Source organism: Rhinichthys klamathensis, unplaced genomic scaffold (assembly GCF_029890125.1).
Source record: "Rhinichthys klamathensis goyatoka isolate OS25496 unplaced genomic scaffold, OSU_Roscu_1.1 h1tg000197l_1, whole genome shotgun sequence".
NCBI lineage: Eukaryota > Metazoa > Chordata > Actinopteri > Cypriniformes > Leuciscidae > Rhinichthys > Rhinichthys klamathensis.
Genome location: NW_026606723.1, coordinates 1,050,979 through 1,074,026, shown reverse-complemented (window position 1 = coordinate 1,074,026; position 23,048 = coordinate 1,050,979). Strand labels below are relative to the sequence as shown.

The 23,048-nt window shown below is 37.4% G+C and overlaps 1 protein-coding gene across 2 annotated transcripts in view; it reads right to left on the bottom strand.

Moving 5' to 3' along the window:
• The window catches only part of myo7ab (myosin VIIAb), a 37,294-nt gene extending 20,762 nt beyond the window's left edge, over window positions 1-16,532 (bottom strand). For both annotated transcript variants that reach the window (XM_056262978.1, XM_056262979.1), the window contains exons 1-14: window positions 16,248-16,532; window positions 8,720-8,783; window positions 8,051-8,164; window positions 7,767-7,919; window positions 5,316-5,500; window positions 5,093-5,214; window positions 4,320-4,462; window positions 4,097-4,210; window positions 2,686-2,839; window positions 2,518-2,594; window positions 967-1,086; window positions 723-865; window positions 421-631; window positions 104-239 (exon numbers count right to left, since the gene is read on the bottom strand). In XM_056262978.1, the coding sequence (XP_056118953.1) occupies window positions 104-239; window positions 421-631; window positions 723-865; window positions 967-1,086; window positions 2,518-2,594; window positions 2,686-2,839; window positions 4,097-4,210; window positions 4,320-4,462; window positions 5,093-5,214; window positions 5,316-5,500; window positions 7,767-7,919; window positions 8,051-8,164; window positions 8,720-8,737 (1,690 nt within the window). In that variant the 5' untranslated portion in view covers window positions 8,738-8,783; window positions 16,248-16,532. The remainder of the gene's footprint in view (window positions 1-103; window positions 240-420; window positions 632-722; window positions 866-966; window positions 1,087-2,517; window positions 2,595-2,685; window positions 2,840-4,096; window positions 4,211-4,319; window positions 4,463-5,092; window positions 5,215-5,315; window positions 5,501-7,766; window positions 7,920-8,050; window positions 8,165-8,719; window positions 8,784-16,247) is intronic.
• Between the last annotated feature and the right edge of the window lie 6,516 nt (window positions 16,533-23,048).

The window sequence follows — 23,048 nt, the reverse complement described above, 5'->3', positions numbered from 1 at the left end:
CAGGTTTGGTAAACATGAAGGTGAGTAATTAATGACAGAAATTACATTTTGGGTGAACTAACCCTTTAAGAGATTAGAAATTGCATAATTCAGTAATGTGTACCTTTGGTTTCATAGTGCACCACTCCAGCAAAGTGCTGAATGCCAAACTGGGTCTCGTGTCTGTGCTTAGGGGGGATGTAGTTGGAATTAAGTTTGTGCTGGGAGTTTAGCTTGTTCAGCATGGTAGCATCTGTTCCCTAAGAAACACAACAGCCAGTCATGGACATGCAACATGGCTATAGATATCCATTAAACTGATGAATAAAAAATGAAGATAGATGCTCAAAAGTGAACCACCAATGTTCTGCGGTGCTCTACGGACATTGCAATCCAACTATAATCCAAACATACAGAACAGCAACAAAACTCAAACGTTACCTTTGGGAACTTGCTCTCCTCATCAATAAGGGAAATGATATTCATAGGTTTCATGGCAATCATGTCCAAAGCATCCTGGTTGTCAGTGAATTCGATGTGCTGCCAGTTGATATCCTCCAGGTTGTACTCCTCCTGTTCGATTTTGAAAACGTGGCGAACGAAGAATTGCTGCAGGTTCTCATTTGCAAAGTTGATGCACAGTTGCTCAAAACTACAGCAGGAATGAACAAGGATTAGTACTAGTTTGTCCAGAAAATGCTGAAATATAAATGGTCTTGAATGTTCTGTTTTCAAATACTCACCTGTTAATAGTGAAATTCTCAAAGCCGAAAATGTCGAGCAGGCCTATAGACCTACGTATAGTCTTGCTTTCTGTGGAAGGAACCCTAAAGATGGCAGCATTGATTTTATCCACTATCCACACAAACAATCTCCCATAGATTCCCTGATGGAGACAAAAAATAGTCCACTTTAGTGGATATTGACGACTTCTATGCCAAATTGAGAATCAAAACTGGACCATTTATGGATTGTGAACAACCTCACCTTGACAAAAGCATTACGGACATCCAGTCCCTGGTCCACACTGAGAGGAGTGGACACACTCTCCCCCCTGGTGATCAGTGTACGTGTGGTCAGACATGTCATGACATCATGAGGGTCCACCTGTATTGGAGTATTTATTATTGTGATACACTGTAGAAATAGGTAATGTTCGAAAAATCATACCTGATTGATTGCAGTTCATTGAAATTAATTACTGTGCTAACATAAACCTTGTAAATTCAGCACATAATTATTCATATTGTATTGCTATAAAATATGTTGATGCTAATTATTCTAACTCTATTAATTCTATTTGAGCCAACATAATATAGTATTGAATATTTATACTGAAGGTCCAATTCATTAATTAATTTATAATACACCAGAAATGTTGCAAGCCACTAGATATTTTTAGTTGAAGAGACCAAGTGTAATTTGAATATGATGCACTGAAGAGAGTATTGGACTGGATCTCAAACCTTCCTTCTGACTGCTCTTGAGAACTTTTATGTCTTGCCACCAGGGGGCAGATGCAAACAAAGAAAATGGTTTTGAAATTCAGTACTGCCACAGCCATTTAAATCAAACTGAAAACAGAACAAAGACTTTGGACAGTGGAAACGTAGAGACAGACATTGGAAAGACTGACAGCAGAGTGCTGCCGGCAGGAAGTCAGAAAAGACTTGTCACACTGTGCCAGTGTCTACGATAATAACATTAGAATGATGCTCAGTCTGATGCTCACTAATGACTGCATTTATCTCAAACTCCCCTCCCTTTAACTGCACGGATAACACGGTACCAAAGAGCTAATGAAAGAGACGAATCTCAACAAGACAGCAGAAACAAGCCCCTTCAAGTAACAGCAGCTTCAAGACTGCAATACACTGACGCAAAAATGGGATTAAACCAAAGCTAAAAGACATATACAGAGTTAGTGCAGAGCAAGGAAATATTTATACACATTCTTTATTCTGCACAATTCTTTAGTGCAAAATATTCCCCTGAAACGGCTGTCTGTTTCTTCTGACGCAGTGTGGTCTATTAGTTAATGTTAAACAATAGTCAAAAGGCTATTTAAGCATTCAGGTCTGGCTCCATTCTGGAATTGGAGACTCACTTTTCACTATTCAATTAATTTCAAAGCAAAAAAGTCTCAGCTTTGAATTTCCTTTTATCAAAACCAAAAAAGAGTTTATAAAAAGAAATAGACACGCTGTGAGATACAAGGTCATAATTGTGTGGCTTAAAGTCAAAGTTGCAAATGCGAAATAAAGTCACATTGTGAGAAATAACATTGCAGTTATTAGATATAAAGTCCAATTTATATAAAGTCGCAATAATGCTGTGAAACTGTTACAGGTTGCATTGTGAAATATAGTCACAATTACAATAAATAAGGTTGCAATGATCTTTTTATCTTTTTCACTTTAAGGTGGAAATGAGCATCCATATGTTTCTCACAACTATCACATTACAGAAATAAAGGGCTGAAAATGTCACTTCATGTTGACTTTAAAGCTCTCTAATGCATTCACATGTATACCTCACCTCTAACAGAGTGGCTGCTTTGGCCAGGTCAGGTGAGCGGACCACTACACAGGTATCCAAGTTCTTTAAAGTTCGAGCTGTTGGGGCAACACAAAAGAAACGTGCTATTTAGCTAGTCTGTCACGTCTTGTGGGGCTGACAATTATTATTAATAATAACACTTTCTACCTTCAAAGCGCAGGTTGCCCATATGCAGGATGGCAGCCAGCAGTTTGGAGATCTCCCAGTTTTCTGTGTCAGTAAACATCAGGACCTTCATGGCTGACAGAATACTTGAGTACTCGTTCATATCATTCCTCCCCTCACAGACCGTACAGTTTCCCTGGATGCCAAGAGAGAAGGACACAGCGCATAGGAACACTCAGCCTTTTACACACCATATCTTTAAACACACACACATATATAAATATACACACACTGAAGAGCTAAAACATCATGACCCCCTGCTGCCAAAACAGTGCCGACACACCTAGGCATGGACTCTACAAACAGCTGAAGGTGTCCTGTGGTATTTGGCGGCAAGACATTAGCAGCAGATCCTTCGAGTCCTGTAGGATGCGAGTTGGAGCCACCGTGGATCAAACTTGTTGGTCCAGCACATCCCACCGGTGCTCAATTGGATTGAGATTTGAGAAAGTTGGAGGCCAGGGCAACACCTTGAACTCTTCATCATGTTCCTCAAAAGATTCCTGAAAAATGTGTGCAGTGTGGCAGGGTGTGACATCCTGCTGAAAGAGGTCACTTCCACCAGGGAACACCATTGTCATGTGTAGCAAGTCTGGGGTGTAGCAAGTCTGCAACAATGTTTAGAGTGGCAAGTGTCAAATTTATATCCACATGAATGGCCGGACCCAGAGATGCCCAGCAACACATTGCCCAGAGTCTCCATCCTCCACCAGCTTGTCGTCGTCAGCGCATCCTGGTGCCATCACTTCCCCAGGTAAATGGTGCACACGTATAAGGCCATCCACGTGATGTAAAAGAAAACGGGACTCATCGGACCAGGCGACCTTCTTCCACTGCTCTAAGGTCCAGGACCGACACTCGCATCTAATGTACCCTGACCTGTGACTACTCATAATGTTTTGGCTCACCAGTGTGTATATTATATATTAAGGAATAGTACCAAAACTGATCATTCATCATTTACCGTTCCTCAAATCTGTATGAGTTTCTTTCTTCAGTGGAACACAAAAGGAGAAATTCTAAAGAACGTCCTTGCTGCTTGTTTCCATATAATGAAACTGAATGGGGACTGGTTAGTTTAAAGCTCCAAAATGACAAAAAGGCACAATAAAACTATCATAAAATTAGTCGATATGACTTCTTGGAAGACCTCGTTCCCATTCACTTTCATTATTTGCAACAGAGCAGCCAGAATATTCTTCAAAGAAAAAAAAAACCTTCAGATTGTGTTCCATAAAAGAAACAAAGTCAAACAGGTCCAGAACTACATGAGAATGGTCATTTTTGAGTAAACCATTTCTTTAATGGAAAGGGTCTATTCAAATGCTTTCATAATATACAGGAAATTGTGTAAAAGTTTATTAGTCTGTGCTGATAAAACACAGGCCCTCACCATAGTAAGATAAATGTAGTCTTTGGCCAGGCCCAGCCCTAATTTAGTCTTCTGATCAGGGCTCATGCCTGCAAGCATACAGTAGAATATATGGTAGTTCCTCTCATCGGCTGCCTACAAAAACAATGAAATGTAATCTCATCACTGACATCAGCATAATCAATAGCATGATAAAGAGATCCACGTGAGAGTCGACACATTCTGCCCATCCTCAATCTCTCACCTGTCTACAAACTCTTGATTTCTCCAGCAGGTACTGCTCGATCTTTGCCCCCTCGATAGCTCCCCGCTTGTTGAAGTGAATGTCAATGTATTTCCCAAATCGGCTGGAGTTGTCATTGCGTATGGTCTTAGCATTACCGAATGCTGTGGGAACAGGGGAAACTTCAAATATCAAATCTCAATTCCACGGCAAACAGCAAAAGCCTTTGGTGTGGTTACAAAGCCCTGCCGTCTTTGAATAATCATACCCTTTTATTCCCTGACTTACAGAATACTAATTTCTCTAAATTAAGTTCAATACAGTCAAAACAATTAATAAAGCCTTTATCAGTATAAAACTAACATTATGTTTATGTATATATATAACTTTTCACATAAAAAACAATGAAGAAATATAAATATATACATTTCATATAAATTTTTTCATTTTTAAATTTCAAACATCCCTTATTAATGTAATGTAATGCTTCTGGACATATCACATACAGTGTACTGTATGAATGATAACATGTTTTTTATTAATACAGAAAAATATATCAATGAATATTATTTTATTAAAAACTAAACTTGACAGCACTTGATTTTTTTTATTCTTTTTTATTTTATTTTAAATGACAAAAGTCTTTTTCCTACTCTAATCAAGTTCAGGAATTTCATTAGATGAATGTTCATTTCTATTCTGATAGGTGCACTATTAACAAGTTCTGGCAGTTACTGGATCAGTGTCAGACAGGTAGGTTTCATGTCATTAGGTTTAGAGATGATCTTCCTGACCTTCTAAAATAGGGTTGGCTTCCAGAACCTGCTGCTCAATCCAGGAGTGTTGGCCACTGATAGCTGCCAAGAACTGCAAAATGAGCTTGGTGCTCTCCGTCTTCCCAGCTCCAGACTCACCACTGAACACGCAACATGGTCAACAGAGTCATGTGCATTAACCAGTGAATTATACTGTGGTAAAAATCAAACTTATCTTAAACCATTACAGGCTTTGATTTACCTGATGATGCAGCACTGGTCCTTATTGTTCCTTTGCATGCTGAAGTAGCAGTTGTCTGCAATGCCAAAGATGTGTGGTGGCATCTCTCTTAACTTTTTGTTTGTATAGAGGCGAATGTGATCAGGTGTGTAGATGGGCAGGAGCTGGTATGGATTCACTGCTATCAGGATCGATCCCGTGTACGTCTGAAATACATTATTGTGAACACATAAGCCGCTTTTCCACCATCGGGCCAAACCGTTATCGTTGCTTAACTGTTCCATTCCGTGGCGATGGTAAGGATATGGTTTCATGTTCCACTGTGGGGCTGATAACGGAGCGCTTTGGAATGCAAAATAACTCCATCAGTCGTTGCCTTGGTAACGGAAGAGTTTACAGAGGTATGAGATGTAAATAGTGACCACGTTATTTCTATTATTAACTTGTGTTACTTCGCTTGTGTTACTCTGCTCATCACTACACGCGTTTTACAAGCACGGTAAGCCAACCGTGCTGAGAATTCCAGGCCGAGAACAGTTTTTAATTGTGCCGTGCCAAACCAACCACAAGTGGAAATATAACCGTAATAGTTCTTTACCATTCTTAGAACAGTTCAGCCCAATGGTGGAAAAGTGGCTATATACTATGAACAGGATTTCGAATTGTTGCAAATGTGACGAAAATCCTAAGTATTTGCAACAATTATTTAAAATCAAGTCTTTGGTGACAGTTGAGAACACTTTGTGCCTCAAAATGGCGGCGCGCACAGACGCAGCGGCTCTAAGCTCTCTCGACTGGTGGATTGTTTTCATGATGGATTTGTTGCTCTTTTGCACTTTATGAAAAACCAATGTCGATTGTTTGCTCTGATGTAATTTCGTTGTACTTGCAATGACAATAAATAAATAATAATAATAAAAATAATAAATATGTGATTTCATCAAAATCATCTGAGGTGAGCCAATTACTTTTTTAGGGTGCTTGCCAGTGTTTCCTGCACTTAGAAATGGACATTTATGACATATAACATGTTATGTTATTCACAAAGCCAACATTATTGTTTTTCCTGTTCCTCTTTCAAAATGTAAAACTGATATCATGACAGAATTTCCATATTTGAGCTCTTTGCTCAGATCAATAACATCACTGAACTGTATAACTGTCACGGTTTGGGTTTTGTTTCTTGTTCCTGGTTCTTGTCTGTCATGTGATCCCCTGTTCTAGTCATGTGATCTTGCCTTGTGTTCCCCTGTCTGTTGTGTCATGTTGCCATTGGTTGATTGTTTAAATGGTCACAGGTGTCCCTTGTCTCGCCGTTAGTCCAGTATGTATTTAAGCCCTGTGTCTAGTTCAGTCTTTGTGAGTTCTTGATGTTGTTATGTTGCATGACGATTGTTCTGTTCCAGAGTCTGAGTTTGTCAAAGTTCTAGTCTTTATTTAATAAAAACACTGCTGCACTTGGATCCTGCTTCCTGCTGTTTCATAACAGAAACTTTCACAGTGAGCGTTATGAATCAGTCAGACCCTCCAATTCACTGAATTGAAAGGTCTGTGCTAATGCTAATGCACTGTTATACCATCAAGAAAGAGCAAGTGACAAGAAAATTGGAGATTGACCTTCTAGATAAGCAAAAAGTAAATACATCTGATCAGCTAAGTGCACTAAACACATTTCCATACAAATTGAGTCCTACGCAAGGCCTGTCTGTGCCCAATGATTGAAATGATTCAAGCATCCATTTAAACTATGACAAAGCTACACTGCCTTCCATTAAGCATTCTAGTGGTGAGAACGGCTGAAGGGGATTCAATGATGAAACAAAATGAAAAGGTTACATTTCACAAAGCCAATGTGATCTGAAACCTAAAACAAGCAGCAAAAAAGCTATATCATATAAGAGACCAAAACAAATCATTCTTTTTTTTTTTCTCAGTTGTTTTATGGAATGAAAAAACACACCCCGATTTTATATTCAGCAAACGCTACAATGGTAAAATGTTTTGGTCTCAATACATTGTTCAGTCATAAATCAATGCCAATGTTATAACAACAGTCTATTTTTCTAAGTCAACAAGTTTTGAAGCATAAAATCTTTAAAAATATATTTCATGCTAAGCAACAAACCAGTGTTGTTAAAAAAGAGTCATCTGCAATTAAAAGTCAGCATTTATCTACCCATTTTACTTCTTATATCTGATGTATTTCTTAGTGAAAAAGTGAGAAAAACATGGACTTTGATCAAATAAGGACAAAATAAGAATTTGGCTACTGGTAAACATTATGCAATAGTCTAAATGATGAAATGTTTACTGTTTTTATATTGTAATTGCGGTCACTATATTTGACTAAATAATCGTCATATGATTTTTTGAGCACAATAGTGAAATTTCCCATGCAGCCTTATTAGATTCCCATGCAATAAAATGAACATCAAAGACCAGAGAGAAAAAAATGTAAAAGTTCAGGCTTACATATATGACCCTGTCGTTGTAACGGATAAGGAGATTTCTGAGGATACCAGCTTCATTCAGGTCCCCGAGACGGATCATGTCCTCCACTCCATGAATGGAGGTTGGGTGCATGGGCTTGATGTTTGTAGCATTCTGAAGAGAGATCCAATGCTCCTTTATGGGGGAAAAGACAGACTATTAAACCTCCCTTTCTGATTGGTAGAGAAAGTGCTTTCATAGTTTACTAACTGGTCTTCTCTCGCATGTTGGATGTAATTATGAGTGGTACACACTGAAAGACCCACCTTCCCTTCATCATCCAAGACCTGAATTTGACCCGAATCACAGAGTTTGACCACGGCACCAACAGGGACATCAAACTCACGGCCTGTTCTAAGGTCCAACCAGACATAGTCCCCCTATGGGACAACCAATCAAATAATCTAATCTTTCAACAATCAATAGTCATTGGAAAAATTCATAACTGATTGCAAAAACAGACTAAAAACATTTAGCAAAAACTGACTAAAAACATTATTGAAAAAAATAGAATAAAATGTAACAAAATTTACATTTTAAGTAAATAAAATACAGTTTTTTTTGTTGTATTTGGTTCTCTGTAAAATAGTTTTTTCATTTCATATAAAGCATGGCACCCTATAAGAAGAATTATGCCTATTAAATCTTAACCTCAGTCACCTGCCGGCTGTTATACTGTTAATGTAATTGACAGAGATTTTTTTGTCATAGCAATAAGACTCATTGTGAATGCAAGGTGGCCATTACACTGCAACAGGAACATGATTTAAAGCGCCTTCATTCAAATTGATTACTGGAGTGGAAAACTGGATATAGTTCAATTTATCCAGGGAAAGTGTGTTAATAATGCATGATGTTCTAGCTGCCAAATTACAATGTCCTTTGAGCAAGTAAAGAAGTTTAACATTGAGTAAGAGCATAATAACAAGTCTTACCTGTTGCAGAATGACCATGTTTCTGGTTTAGAGTTTTGACATTAGAGGTCACCATGTGAGGGACCTATACAGGATCAAAATGAAGAGAATAAGAGAACATTAAAAAGTAATGTATCAAATAAAAAAAGATCAAAGCAAACGCACTGCTGTACAGCATGAAATGATGAAAAAAATAAAATAGTCCACACTGACTTTGCAAATAATTATTAATAAACAAAGATATTACGGCATTTCAAATAAAAGCAAGAATCTGATCACAGTTTCACATTGCATCATACATTTTAAAATGGATTTATAATGGAGGAACATTTTTACAATATACTGTAGCTTTACTAGTAAGAATCTACTGATCCCAAGAGTATTAAAGACTAAAAACATCTCAAACTTTGCAGAGCACAGAAGAGCTGTGTGGGTCAACCCAAAAAGTATACTAGATCACTGATTGAGGCATCTTAACCTGCAATGAAAACCACAACAAGGTTACAGTTTATTTTAAGATAATACTGAGACTGTCCACACCATGATCATTAGAAAGACATTATCAGTACTACAGAATATCACACAGAATGCCTTTTGAATAAAATACTGCTAGTAGTTACTTGAAGCAACTGCCTGATGCCACATATACTTGATGTATGTATTTACACCCTGTGCTACTGAGGATAATTACACAGCTGTGAAAGCAGATCCAACAATAGTTTTACTCAGGCAGAGCATCCTCAAGTCCTTACAGAATACATGTCATTACAGCCAGCATGAAGAGCAGTGCATAAAACAAGCGATGAGCTTCCCTCAATGATTTAAAGGCTAAAAGAGTGGTCTGCTGATTGGCCTGCAGAACTGCCCTGTCCACTTTAAGTGCCAATGTTCAACAATACCTTTGTATTCCTTGTCCTTCTCTGTATTGGAAGGGTTTTGTGCGCCTTTGAACGCTTTTCAAATGCAGACAAGGGTCTGACCTCTAGGAGTATTCAGATCTCAAAAACTTCTCAGAAGCGTCCTGTTGATTTAATCTGAACCCAGAACATTCCTTTACAATTAATGGATTGGTTTTATTATATTGTCATTATTTTATTTATTATTATGTACTCTATTTTCAATTTCTTTTAGAAAATGAATAATTTAAATAATAAAAACAATAAATGTAATATTTTTTATTTTCTATATATCACTTTTTAATTGTTTTTATTGTTTGTTAAACATAATTGTTTGGTTTTTGATAATTTTTTGATTTGCTAATTATACAGTTATATTGTGTAGAGCGGACCCATCAAAATGAAAGATTATATATTAATTCTTTCCCCGCCAGTGATTTTTTTTGTCCAGCCACCGCCAGCATTTTTTAAAAATCATTTTCACAAAGGTTTCATGCCACCCTGAATATTTTGTTGTATGAATATCTGAATATCTGAACATGCAAAATATCAAAAGAAAGAACAGAGCTCTACTAAAAAAAAAAACGCATTCTTACGCATTCTTCTTTATCAACACTTGAATGTGGATAAGTTTCGTAAAAAAGCAACATTTTGAGCAAAAAGCTGAGAAAAAGCTGGATCAGATTCAGAACGATGATCAAAACATAGATTGGAGAAGCTTTACAGTCCTATAGCTCGTCCTGGGTCGATATTTCAATCAGTAACATTAGGCAGTTTTGATTTATAAGCTGTTTTGATTTACTCACCCTCAAGCCATCCTAGGTGTATATGACATTCTTCTTTCAGACAAATACAGTCAGAGTTATATGCACTATGCTATATGTAGGAGTAGCGTAAGCTTTGACGCCTCTCGCGGTTCAAACAAATAGGGCTGGGCAACAAACTCAAGCTCCTCCTACATTTCTCTTTAAAAATTCTCGTTTCATGACTGTTTTTTTGTTTTGCTCTATCCTCTGCGCTTCCGCGTTCGTCAATACGTCATGCGTCAGGTCAAAGTTTACTCTTTCACCGTAAATCGATACGTACGGCCGGAAGCTAGTTATTTTAGTCCATATTTTTCTTACATGAACGCATCGCTTCGCTTCAGAAGGCATTTATTAACCCCCCAGAGCCGTGTGGAGCACTTTTATGATGGATGGATGCACTTTTATGATGGATGGATGCACTTTGATGGACTTCGAAACAGAAACGGCCATTTACTGCCATTTATAAAGCTTGGAAGAGCCAGGACATTTTTTAATTTAACTTTTTCAATTATATATCGTCTGAAAAAAGAATGTCATTTAACTCCATAGGGTTAACCGAAGCAGAAGCAGCACCCATGTGGTCCATGGCAGGTCAGGAGAGCAGCAGGGAGAGAGAGGGAGTCTTTAGGAGCCATACACAGATTTCTCTAGATAACGCCAGCAGCCATTTCACCCTGTAGCCCAAGACTGGTTGTCCACTGAAGCTAAGCAGGGCTGAGCCTGGTTAGTACCTGGATGGGAGACCTCCTGGGAAAACCAGGTTTCTGGTGGAAGAGGTGTTAGTGAGGCCAGCAGGAGGCGCTCACCCTGTGGTCTGTGTGGGTCGTAACGCCCCAGTGTTGATGGGGACACTATACTGTCAAAGAGCACCGTCCTTCGGATGAGACGTTAAACCGAGGACCTGACTCTCTGTGGTCACAAAAAATCCCAGGATATCTTTCGAAAGAGTAGGGGTGTAACACCGGTATCCTGGCCAAATTTGCCCAGTGGCCTCTGTCCATCATGGCCTCCTAATCATCCCCATATATACTGATTGGCTTCATCACTCTGTCTCCTCTCCACCAGTAAGCTGGTGTGTGGTGGGCGTTCTGGCGCAATATGGCCAGTGTTGGGGAAAGTTACTTTGAAAAGTAAGTAATGCGTTACAATATTGCGTTACTCCCTTAAAAAGTAACTTATTGCGTTACTTAGTTACTTTTTTAGAAAAGTAATGTGTTACGTTACTTTTGCGTTACTTTTTTTTTGGCTGGGCTGGGCTTGTTTTTTTATACCAAAAAAGATATATTTTTGGGCAAATGTAAAGACCCTTTCACACCAAAAGTGAAATAATAAGCCTCAGACTGAAGGAAATGCAGATTTACTCCTGTACAGTAGAGTACAGTAGTGTTCAGTGGAGGGCGCCGCTCAAACAAACCTTTCAGCTGCTGCTGTTCTGGGTAACAGAAGAAGAGGATGCAAGAGAAACAAATTTAACACTTACTTTACCAATAAAAACATATCAAAAATCTATAGTCATTTTTGCTTATGGTTTAACTGAAAAATCGGAGGTCAGAAGCAAGTACTTTGGTCAATAAAGATTAATTGCATAAAAATGTATGTTTTATTTAACATATTTAGGTATTGGATGTTTGCATAGTGTTCTGATTCTGCATTTCACTGATTTTATTCATTTTGAGGAATACTGAATCTTTTTTGTGCAAGTGAGATGAGTAAATCCACGCTTACATTTAATCTAGAACTATAATGACCATCATGTTTACACACAACACCTCTGCACTTCGATTTGTCTCAACATTAGGACAGAAGAGCTGTCAGTCAATAAAGGGGAAAACAAAGTAACTTGCGTTACTTATTAGAAAAAGTAACTCAGATATTTTGTTGTAAATTTTAAAAGTAATGCGTTACTTTACTAGTTACTTGAAAAAGTAATCTGATTACGTAACTCAAGTTACTTGTAATGAGTTACCCCCAACACTGAATATGGCTGCCGTCGCATCATTCAGGTGGATGCTGCACATTGGTGGCGATTGAGGAGATTCCCGCCTTCTATGTAAAGCGCTTTAAGTGCTGAGAAAAGCGCTATATAAATGTAATGAATTATTATTATTTTTAAGCTTGTCACTATGCAAACTGTCGTTTGTAAATTCCAGCTGAATCATTTCCTTGTGCGTTTTTTCTCCTTCTTCAACACTGCATAACCAATTCCATCCATTCCGTCATGAGCAGGCATCATAAGAATGCCTGGCTTAACTGCCTCACAGATCTATTTTTGAGTTATTATAGAGTCATGTCACTATTATCAAATTAAATGTGAGAATGTAGTTTGGGGAGTAAGACTGAGGTATGTGTTACCTCCTGTGCTGTCCTCATGGCACACTCAATAAGAAGATTAGTACGGATGTTAATCACAGATTAAGCACAATATAAAGACCAATTTTGTTTTTAAGAATGTGATGGAGAATGCAGAAAAGTAGTACAATGCATAAATGAAGTAATCAGTATAGATCTGTAGATGAACTAGGCTTTTGTTCATATGAGTTTTACAAACTCAGTTAACACTGAGAGATGAAGGTGAAACGGAAGGGACGTCACATCACCTGCTCTGGGTCGGTTTAGGCCTTCAGCAGAGACTGATGCTGCGTTTCAATTCGCCTACTTACACTACGCCCTAAAAGTATGTACTCTTTTTGCAGAGCTTTGAAACAATCTGTATTGTAAAAAGCGGTATATAAATAAAGTTGACTTGACAAGAGTAGACAAGCTTTGGGACATACTATCACGTCATAAAATAACATCTGTTCTCTATGTCGCTTAACACGTATCCTGTCACGTAAACTGACCTGTCAATCATCTTGTAAAAGATAAAATCCTCCACATTTAATTAAATTTCCTACTGTATCGGAGAGAAATGCAGTTGCACGTTGATCTGCCAGTCACAGGTCTTTCATGCGGAGACTCTCCTCATATTCATGCATAACAAAGCATTTAGAAGTTAATGGCCAAGCGGAACTTTATAAAAGTTCACGTTGTTGTTGCAGATGAAATATAACATGGATAATATTACATAAGTATTTTTTAATCAGCTTAAATGTTGATTATTAGTCACTCAAACCCCTTTATCTAAACCATCGATCGTGCACATCCGCCAATTTTGTAGTTTTCTGAACACTTTTTACTCATGTTTGTAGTTTTTTTCTGAATCCTCCTCCAAAGTGCAATGGGTTGTGGGAAATATTAGCTGTTATAGCGTGCACGGATCCACACTTCGAAAAACCACCGGAAATAGTAGACTATCCGGGGACTTCTGGCATACTCTTTTCAACATACTATGCTTTGGGACACACTTATTTTAATCTCACATACTGTTTAGGATGGATAGTATGGACATTGAAACACAGGGTGACATTATGTTAGTGTGTCACATCTTCAAACACAGAACTTCTCTCAACAATGTCCTCTAAATTAAGATCCAAACAGGAGACTTTGAGGAAAGATTTGCGAAGTTATTCAAATAAAACCACATCTTGAAAAGACTCAGTTTGCATACTGAGAGACAAAATGCAGTTTGTATAGTATTAATAACATATGTGTAGGCCAAAACACGGAAACGGGTTAGTATTTTAGCAGTTTTGGTTCCATTGTGCTGAAGTCTAAGTTTTATTTATTGCCAGGTCTGTGAAACAAAAGTAGCCCAAAGGCCAATCAGAAATAGCCCGATGACCTTATTTTACATTGATTTTTTAGTCACTGTAATTAAAATGAATTTCTACTTTAAAATCACAATCTAGTAGTAATCATAAACATTATGTTGTATTCATAAAGGAGCCCACTGGAGGTCAAAGGCAGTTCAACTCCCTCAAAATCATCTAGCAGTTTTATCAATGGCTGGAGGAATATCAAACATTATACAAGCATTACAAGCATTTCAGCCAAATGCAGTTTATGCAATATGCGAAACCTTTAACCCACAGGAAAAAAAAAAAAAATCAACCCGTGGCACCAATTTTAAAGTGCCCAATTCCACTTGGCAACCCTGGACATTAAACATCATCAGCCGAACTGGTAAACTCATCTACCGGTACTCACTAGTATACTTTTACAGCCTCGTTGTGTTTATAACCACACTCTTAAAAACTATTCTAACTTGTTTTTTTTTAAAGCAAGACAAAAAGAGTTGTCGGAAGCTACGTGATGGTGATGTTGTAGTCACGCAACTGTGGTGTAGCTAGTTCATTTATAGCCTACATTTAGCTGTTTACTTCAAATTTTTTTTTTTTTTATGTGTAAGAATCATAAACTTTTGTTGGCCACTGGTCTTATTTTCTGCAATAATTCAAAAGCCTATTGAGTTTTTGTCGAGGGAACCAGGGTGATACTAACTCTGGGTTGGCCTCTAGCACTCTATTCACAAAACTATACATTTTGAACATTGGAGAAGCTACTCTGAAACTGTAGCCAGCCAAGATGCTAACTTTAAGTAAATAAATTACACTTATTTTATTTTAAAAGCTGAGTTTAAAACATAGCTATAAATAGTAGCCTTTCTATACAGTATTTTTTCTTAGTTGTTCCCCAACACTGGAAGTAAAAAAAAAAAAAAAAAAAGGATCTGGCAAAAAATAGTACATGAAGACATCACGCTATAACATTTAAAGAGATTATAGATTACAGGCTTTTCTCGCCTAACCACGTCTAATCTCACAGTTTACGGGATCGGTATAATGGCATAAACACTATGGGAAAAAGTATGGGGGGAAAAAAATAATATGAAAGTCAATGGGGTCCATTAACTGTTTGGTTACAGACATTCTTCAAAATATCTTCTTTTGTGTTCAGCATACAGGTTGAGGGTGAGTAAATGATGGCAGAATATTCATTTTTGGGAGAACTATCCCTTTAGCAGTGAAGCACTGATTAAATAATGAACGTGTTCCCTTATTATTGCTCATGTGTTTCTAGACTTATAGGTCAGACGTTTATTTGGCTGGTTTCATAACCAGTCGTTTGCCCTGGGCCAAGACTCACTAAAGGTCTTAAATCTTGTGCCCCTCTAAACTCTTAACTGCTTTATCCAGCACGTCACTGAGTGCCAGAGGCAGATTAACACAGTCACTTCCTCTGTGTCCGTCAGCTCAGCATGTCAACGCAATTCACTTCTCTGTAGAAGATGCTGCACGCCATCCACACAAACACATGTGGATGACAGTTTTACACTTAAAATTAAAAAAATAAATAAAAAATGTAAGCAGGAAATGAAAATGTAGTAGGTATATATATATATATTGTAAAAAAGTTAATAAAAAAAAAACACAATTAGTAGAAGTCATGATAAATGAAAATGGTAACACTTATAACAAGGTTCCATTAGTTGAGGTTAGTTAATGCATTAATAGCAATGAGCAATACATTCCTGGCAGTACTTATTAATCTTTGTTAAAAAATAAATTAATAAAAATATAAATGTTTATTGTTAGTTCATGTTAGATACAGTGTTTGAATTAAATAATACTTTAGTAAATGTTGAGATTAACAAACTGAGTTTAGAAATATTTTTCATTGTCAATTCATGTAATTATGTATAATTTATAGTTTTCTCACACAATTTGACTTTTCCAGTAAATTAAATATTTCAATATTTCCATAGGGAAACGGGAAGATTTTTGCTTTCTTATGCCAAAGTATTTCACAACCCTTCTCTCTCTATAGGAAGGTATAAATGGTTCCTCCTGAGGCCTGGTACAGAGAGCGGCAGAGCAGAAAACAGTCAGCAGTAAGTAGCTTTCTGTAAAGCCTTAAAAGAGCATGAGGTGCTGGACGGCTAAGCCCTGAATCTGAACACTTACTCACCTCACAGTGACTCGAGAGTTTCTTTTGCTTTTCTTTTCTCCCTTCTTCTATCTTTGCACCTCTATCTGTTCGTCCTTCTGTCACCAGATGTTATTTAGGTCCACACGTCCAGGTTCAAGAGCTGATCTGGAGTCAGGTGATTGACAGGTGTATCAGACAATGATATCAGAGGATAAAGCACACTCTTCAACAGTCGCTCAATTGTGTCGTCGTCCTCTTACGTATGTCCTACTGTGGACTACCTGTTGATGTGTGATGCTGGGTAATGCAGCAGGAGAGCAGTGGCAGCATTCAGCGTCTCCTTCAATGGCACTCCTGATCCAGCTTAGAGGAGGCGGGGTTAGACAGCGGCCGGTCACTGTGGGGGAGGGAAGGCTTGACACAAAGGTCTGCTGGTCACTTCAACTGAGGTACATGGCCACTAGTTTCCCGTTACACATTCATCTCCTCTGCAAACTAAACATGAAAAGGTCAAGCTTTTGTATCTATAAACAGATGCTGGGTGTGTCTGATTCACTGACTGTAAAGTTTAAATGGAAATGGCACGAATCCAGAATATACAACACCCATAAATAACATTAAATACAGTGAAATCTCTCAAGGCCAAAGCCCTTTTAATCGGGCGGAAAAACATTTAATGTGAAAGCATCATTGATTCTTCCTGACATTTTTCTAATCAAAAAGAAACAACATCAGAAATATGTTAAAATTAAAGTAAATTAAAGTTTTAACTTTGAATGAAATTTGAATTTAATTACCTTTTCTTTTCTTTTTTTTTACTTACATCACTGGGCTCTCTCAGACCCAACATAAAAACATTAATTCAAATTCTATCATAATTTACTCACCTTCATGTTGCTGTGTCGAAACAAGACAAAACAAATGATAAATTACAATAGGATTTGACCGAGTTAGAATAGTGGAGCGTCAGATGAGAAAATAAAGTATCAAAAATCCTTGTACACAAAACAACTGCAGCAATATATATTTTTTTATCTTTTATTTCAAAGTCATGCCACAAGTTGACAAAATACAAAAGAAAAAAAAAATACTTCAAATAAGTATATCCAATAACCACAGTGTAACCCAGAAGAGACTTACACGCAAAATAAAACACATTTAAACAGAGAAAAGATACAGAAACCCTACAATCAGTAAAGATAATAGTATATATGTCTGTGTCTGTTTGTTTGTTTGATTTTTGAACACAAGATTCAATGGCTAGATATAAAACAGTAAACAAATGAGTATAAAATGCTGATAAAAGATACTTGTTATAAAGATAATATCAGCTATGTTTCATATAATGATACCATGCAAGATATTTTGTGTATTTCTGTTTATGTATATATATGTCGGTTTCAAGTTCAACATCAGCAGAAAAAATACAAGAGTATCACAAGCTCATTCTCTGGACATCTGACCCATGTCAAAAAAATGACAAAGAGCTATAGGATTCACTCTTTCCGCAAGCAGTCACTGGTTATTAAGGCTGTACTCTATCAAGATGCCTAGAGAAAGTCCAACATGGCATGACAGTATTTGTGACGGCGTGTGTTAAAGAAAAGAGGTTCACTCAGCCAAAGTACATGCAGCAGTCAAGGCCAGAGAGCCAGTAACATCACAGAGAGCAAATAACGGCCAGCAGAAACACTCAAGAACGTCATTCACGTGATCATACGAGTCGAAACAATGCCAGTGCTTTAGAGGATTTGAATTTGCCTCGTGATTACAAGCAGTTAAAAGTCTCCACAGACATAATACATGTTGAGGTTGTGAATCAATTATGCAAGAGAGTGAAACTAGGCATCCTCTGCAAATGTTGTTTCCTTCATACGTACATTGATTTAGCTGCGCAAACATTGGGTTGCTGTATCAATCCATAGTGTGTATAAATCCTGTTTGTAAACAAACACAAACCCACATGCAATGTTAGATTACACTATCACATGGAAGCAGCATCAAGATCCACTCAACACAACATGGCAAAGGTTCCTCTATTTGATCTGAAGCATGCACCACTATCTGAGTGAACCAAGACCTTCTAAGACCATTTGAACGGTGTCGTTCTGCCATATGGCCAGGGCCAAAGAAAATTCGAATGAATTAAAGAAAACATACAAATAACTGATCGAAATATAAAGAAATCTTTACACAAGGCATTTGAACTTCAACGGTTCTTATTATATGCCATTGGCCACATATGTTATTTGGCAACATAGACGGAAAATAAATATAACAGGAAATGCATATGGCTCCAACTGTACTGGCACATTGGCATCTTTCACATTAAAATCAAAATCAAAATCTACAATTCAAGCTTTGGATAAAACAAAGTAAAAGAAAAATGAAAGGTTTGTTGTCTAAAGAGAACAGGTAAACAGGTAAAGAGAAACTGACTAGATTTAAGGCTATTTATTAGTTTGTTTAGTCAGATTAAATGGTACAAAGTGTGTAATTTCTGCACACATAATCTAACTAAACTGCACAAATTCCAAAACATGCCCCTCATTTGCCATTGGTCAGATAAATAGATAGCCCTGCCCCAAACTCACCCCATTGGTTAAGCCAATGTTGCTGGTTGGATTGCTCAAACAAACAGAGCAATATTTTGATAGTGCCACAGAACTACAGGGTTAGACTTCATGGAAACAAACATGAAAAACAATTCATATCGGAGCAAAATTGCTGTCTCCACATCTAAAAGGCAAAAACAAGGTGGCTAACTTAAACCATACATGTCAAAATTTTGCTGTTTGAACTTGTACTTTCAATCAAACACCTCTCTGCTCAGTACAAACTGCTTTCTATTATCTAAATCAGTCGGTCATAGAGGACAAAATGGAGATAAGTAAAATCCTTCCACAGACATGAAATTTTCCTTGCTAAATCCCGTTTAACCGTCATAATCTGGCCTGTGGAGGCACAAATGTTGTAAAAGAATGACTGGCCTATTGTTGGGGATTTCCAATTCAGTCTGGTTGTATAAAAACTGAAATGTAATGGAGCTAAAGAAAAAGCTTCTTTCATCCCTGAATAAGATCATTTCGTCTCTAGTGTGCCACACTGGCTAATCCAGTGGGCTTCAGCGTGATCTTGTCATCCAACATTGTTACTCTGATTGGCACTGCATTGTTCAAACCTGGTATTTAACACTGTTGGTGTTTCTCTTCTCTCCTTTTCTTGCTCATCTGGGTTTGAGTATCAATACTGGCTCAACTTTAAAAACATTACAAATTTTATAAACATTAGTCATTTTAACCTAATGTTTGAGATTCTTATGCTACATTTTAGACACAAAATAGTAAAAACTGCAAACAGGCTCATGGTAACTATTGCACCTTTTGGCCTTCACATTTGTTTCATTGCGGAAGAATTTAAAGATTATTAAAACAAAATTACAAGATGTAACAAAAACTCTTCAAAGGCAATAATAAATTAATTAACTTGAAGTGAAATTGGCGAAGATGAGTTACGAAGGGATAAATCCTCAAATTGTCAACTCAACACTGCAGAAATCAAATTCTTAATCAGTGTTTTTGTCTTGTGTAGAATCATTTTAACATCCTGCACAAGATAATAAGTCTTCTTCTCAGATAATATGTCTTGAATTATGTTTATTTTCTCTTACCACATTGGCAACTGGATTTATTTATTTTAATTCTAACAAAATTGAGTGAAGTTTATGCTTTGCCATTGTGGTTAAAAGAAGTCTGTGGTTAAAAAAAAGTTTTTCAGTGTTGCTGACATTCAAATCAGAGGATGCTAAAACATACCCAACCATGATAAAAGACTGATGTGGACTTATTTCTTTTTCCAAAACTCAGTTATAGTGACTGAAATCTTGGGATGAAGCATAAACAAGACATTGTAGTGCACAAAGAGTTCTGTAGCAGTCTCTGGTGGAACAGCACAACTAGCCATTGGAAAGGACACAAAGCTGGTGATGATATTCACCACATGTCTGTAGTTAAGGTGTAGTTCCTCATTTTCAAGAGAGGTTGAGAGAAAAAAAAAAAACAAGGATCTTCTCTTAAGTACAGAATGTTCGTTAATGCAATCGTGCAGCAGTTGTTGCGAATCTCAAACAATGGCACATGCTGTTTGGCAGGAGACTGACTAGAAAGTCATTAAGACACAGACAAATCCTTGTTTTACAGTCTCGCGATCCTCAGAGCAAGAGTGAGGTAAACCCAGAGATATTTGTGGGTCCAAAGGCCTGCTCTTCATCCTTTGAGCACCGCTAGCACTGATAGAGTTTTCCCTTTGATTTAAACGTGCATAACCTTTTAATGGTCCTTAGGTTATATTTGAGGGCTAGTGGATCACACACACACACACACACACACACACACACACACGCACGCACACACACACACACACACACAGGTGACCAGAAATCCATGATAACAAAATCAGTATACATGCATACACAGCAGGGCTCGACAGTAAGGACTGCCCAATGGCCCAGGGCCAGTGTGAAAGACGCTCGGGATCGCTGACAGATGGGCCAATTCTGCGTAGTCATGAAAGTTTGTCATTTCAACATGTTTTTTAAGTCTTGCTAATTTAAACATTCAAGCGATTGTATACCATTCAAGCACAAGAATTATTTAATTGAATTACTTTAATTATTTAATAAAAATAAGGCTGAAATAAAAAAAGATTGCCTTGGCAGTAACTGAAAAAAATACTAAAAACTTGAGCTGAAATAAAAATAAATTAAAGCTAAATATCAAAATCAATAAATCAATATAAATCTATAAAAATATCAAAATGATAAAAGTAAAAATTAAAATGTATAAAAAATAAAATGAAATTAAAATGAAAACTGACTATATAAAAATATAAGTCAATTAAAAATATTTGTACATACTATAATAGTATATAAATAACACTAAAATAAAGTCAATGGACTACACACATTAACCCACCCCCTCTTTTGTTATGAATAGCTACACATCAGGCTGCTGGTTTCTCATGATAGAAAAAGCATACAATCATAGTGATGACAAATTTAAAATATTGTTTATAGCTGTCAAACTAAAGACTAATTATTAGGACAAATGTCATCCTAAATTTAGCTTGTGATGTGATGTGGGACAAGACTTGTCAAATCAGGACTATTTGGTCACCCAAACACACACACACACACACACACTCAGAACAAAGGTGAAATGCTCATCAAACCCCCCGGCATTTTTGTAATGCCCATCCATGTTTTCAGGCAGAAAATGGCATGGCAGATAGTTCGGGTGGGCTTTTGGTACCATGAGTCCAGTGGTAAGAGTAGAACTCGCCTTCAAGCTCCGGTAGGCTCCAATCCAGACTCCTGTTGCTAAGCGACTTGACCCGGAGAATCTGAAGAGTTGCCCGCTGCGACCCAACGGTCACTGAAATCTTTCAGCTAAATGACAGCTGATCAGGTCTAGCTAAAGATCAAGGTCTTTGTAATCAGGTGGACCTCCACGTCACTGTGCATCTTGAGGGGAAGCTGTGTGAACGGGCACGTGCTGACACTGACTGGATATGTGATGACTGAATGTGTGGAGGAGAGAAGGGATGGAAAGAGAGACAAGGGAAAAAAAGCGGATTTGAATCATTTCCCCGGGCTGGGCTGCATTCAGTGATCTGGCAGACGAGGCATGGTCGCTCATGGGACTTGGACTCCTTAAGGATCTAATTCTACCTTAGACCACCTCAGCTGCTCTTGCAAACACAATGCATAGCCCTTTATTACAATATCAGATCTTGACTAGGTGGTATTAAAGGTATTAAAAATTCATTCACAGAGAATTTACTCACTGTCATGTTATAAACCCATATGCTGTTTTTTGTGGAACACAAAAACATAATTTTTGAATCTTTATGTAGCTATTTTCCACACAACATTCTGTCAAGCTCCAAACACCACAAGAGTGGTCCATACAACTTTTTCAAAGTCTACTGAAGAGAATCGATAGCTTTACTTTAAAAAAATGAATTCATTATTCACCTATAATCTTCCCCTCCAGTGAACCGTTGAATTAAGAACCAATGGAATATGGATCAATGAATCATGGATCAGTGGTCATTATGTGAGAACTCAAGAACTGATTTGTGAACCAGATCAAATGGTTCACTGAAAGGAACAGGCTCAAAAGATGAGTGATTTGTGAATCAGAATGTACAAGGCTGTGTCAAAAATCACCCCCTATATACCCTTAAATATGGCACTATTTGAGGGGACATCCATTTGTAGTGGTGTCCGAAAACATAGTGGACGTTATCGAGTGCACTCATTCAATCCCACAATGCACCGCAATAACGACTGTACAACTGATGTACGCTAAACGGCTAGAGAATACCCATAATGTACTGTGAGAGTCGTGCGTCAAATTAATTTCCGCGTCTTGCCAGAAGATGACGCCATTTTGTGGATACAGCGTAATATCACACAGGTATAAATTCCTTTTTAATATATCATTATTGATTATTAAAGCTTTATACATATTCCATGAAGATACATCTTTTCATCTTACTACTAAAGCTGCCGATTTCAGAAGGGGGCAATTTCAGGCACAGCCCAAGTTCAACTCACTGATTCAATTTCACAGTTGTTCTCAAGTTAAAAGATCACTGGAGCAGAAGATCATCACTGAATAATGACTTCAATTTCAGTCTGTTCCTCACATAAAGCTACCATATGGCTTCAAAAGACTCGGAATCTACTGTATGGATTACTGTGGTCACTACCAAGTACCAACTGTGAGGATTATACAAAACTGTCTTTTGATCTATAGAAAACATAGCATTAAAGGG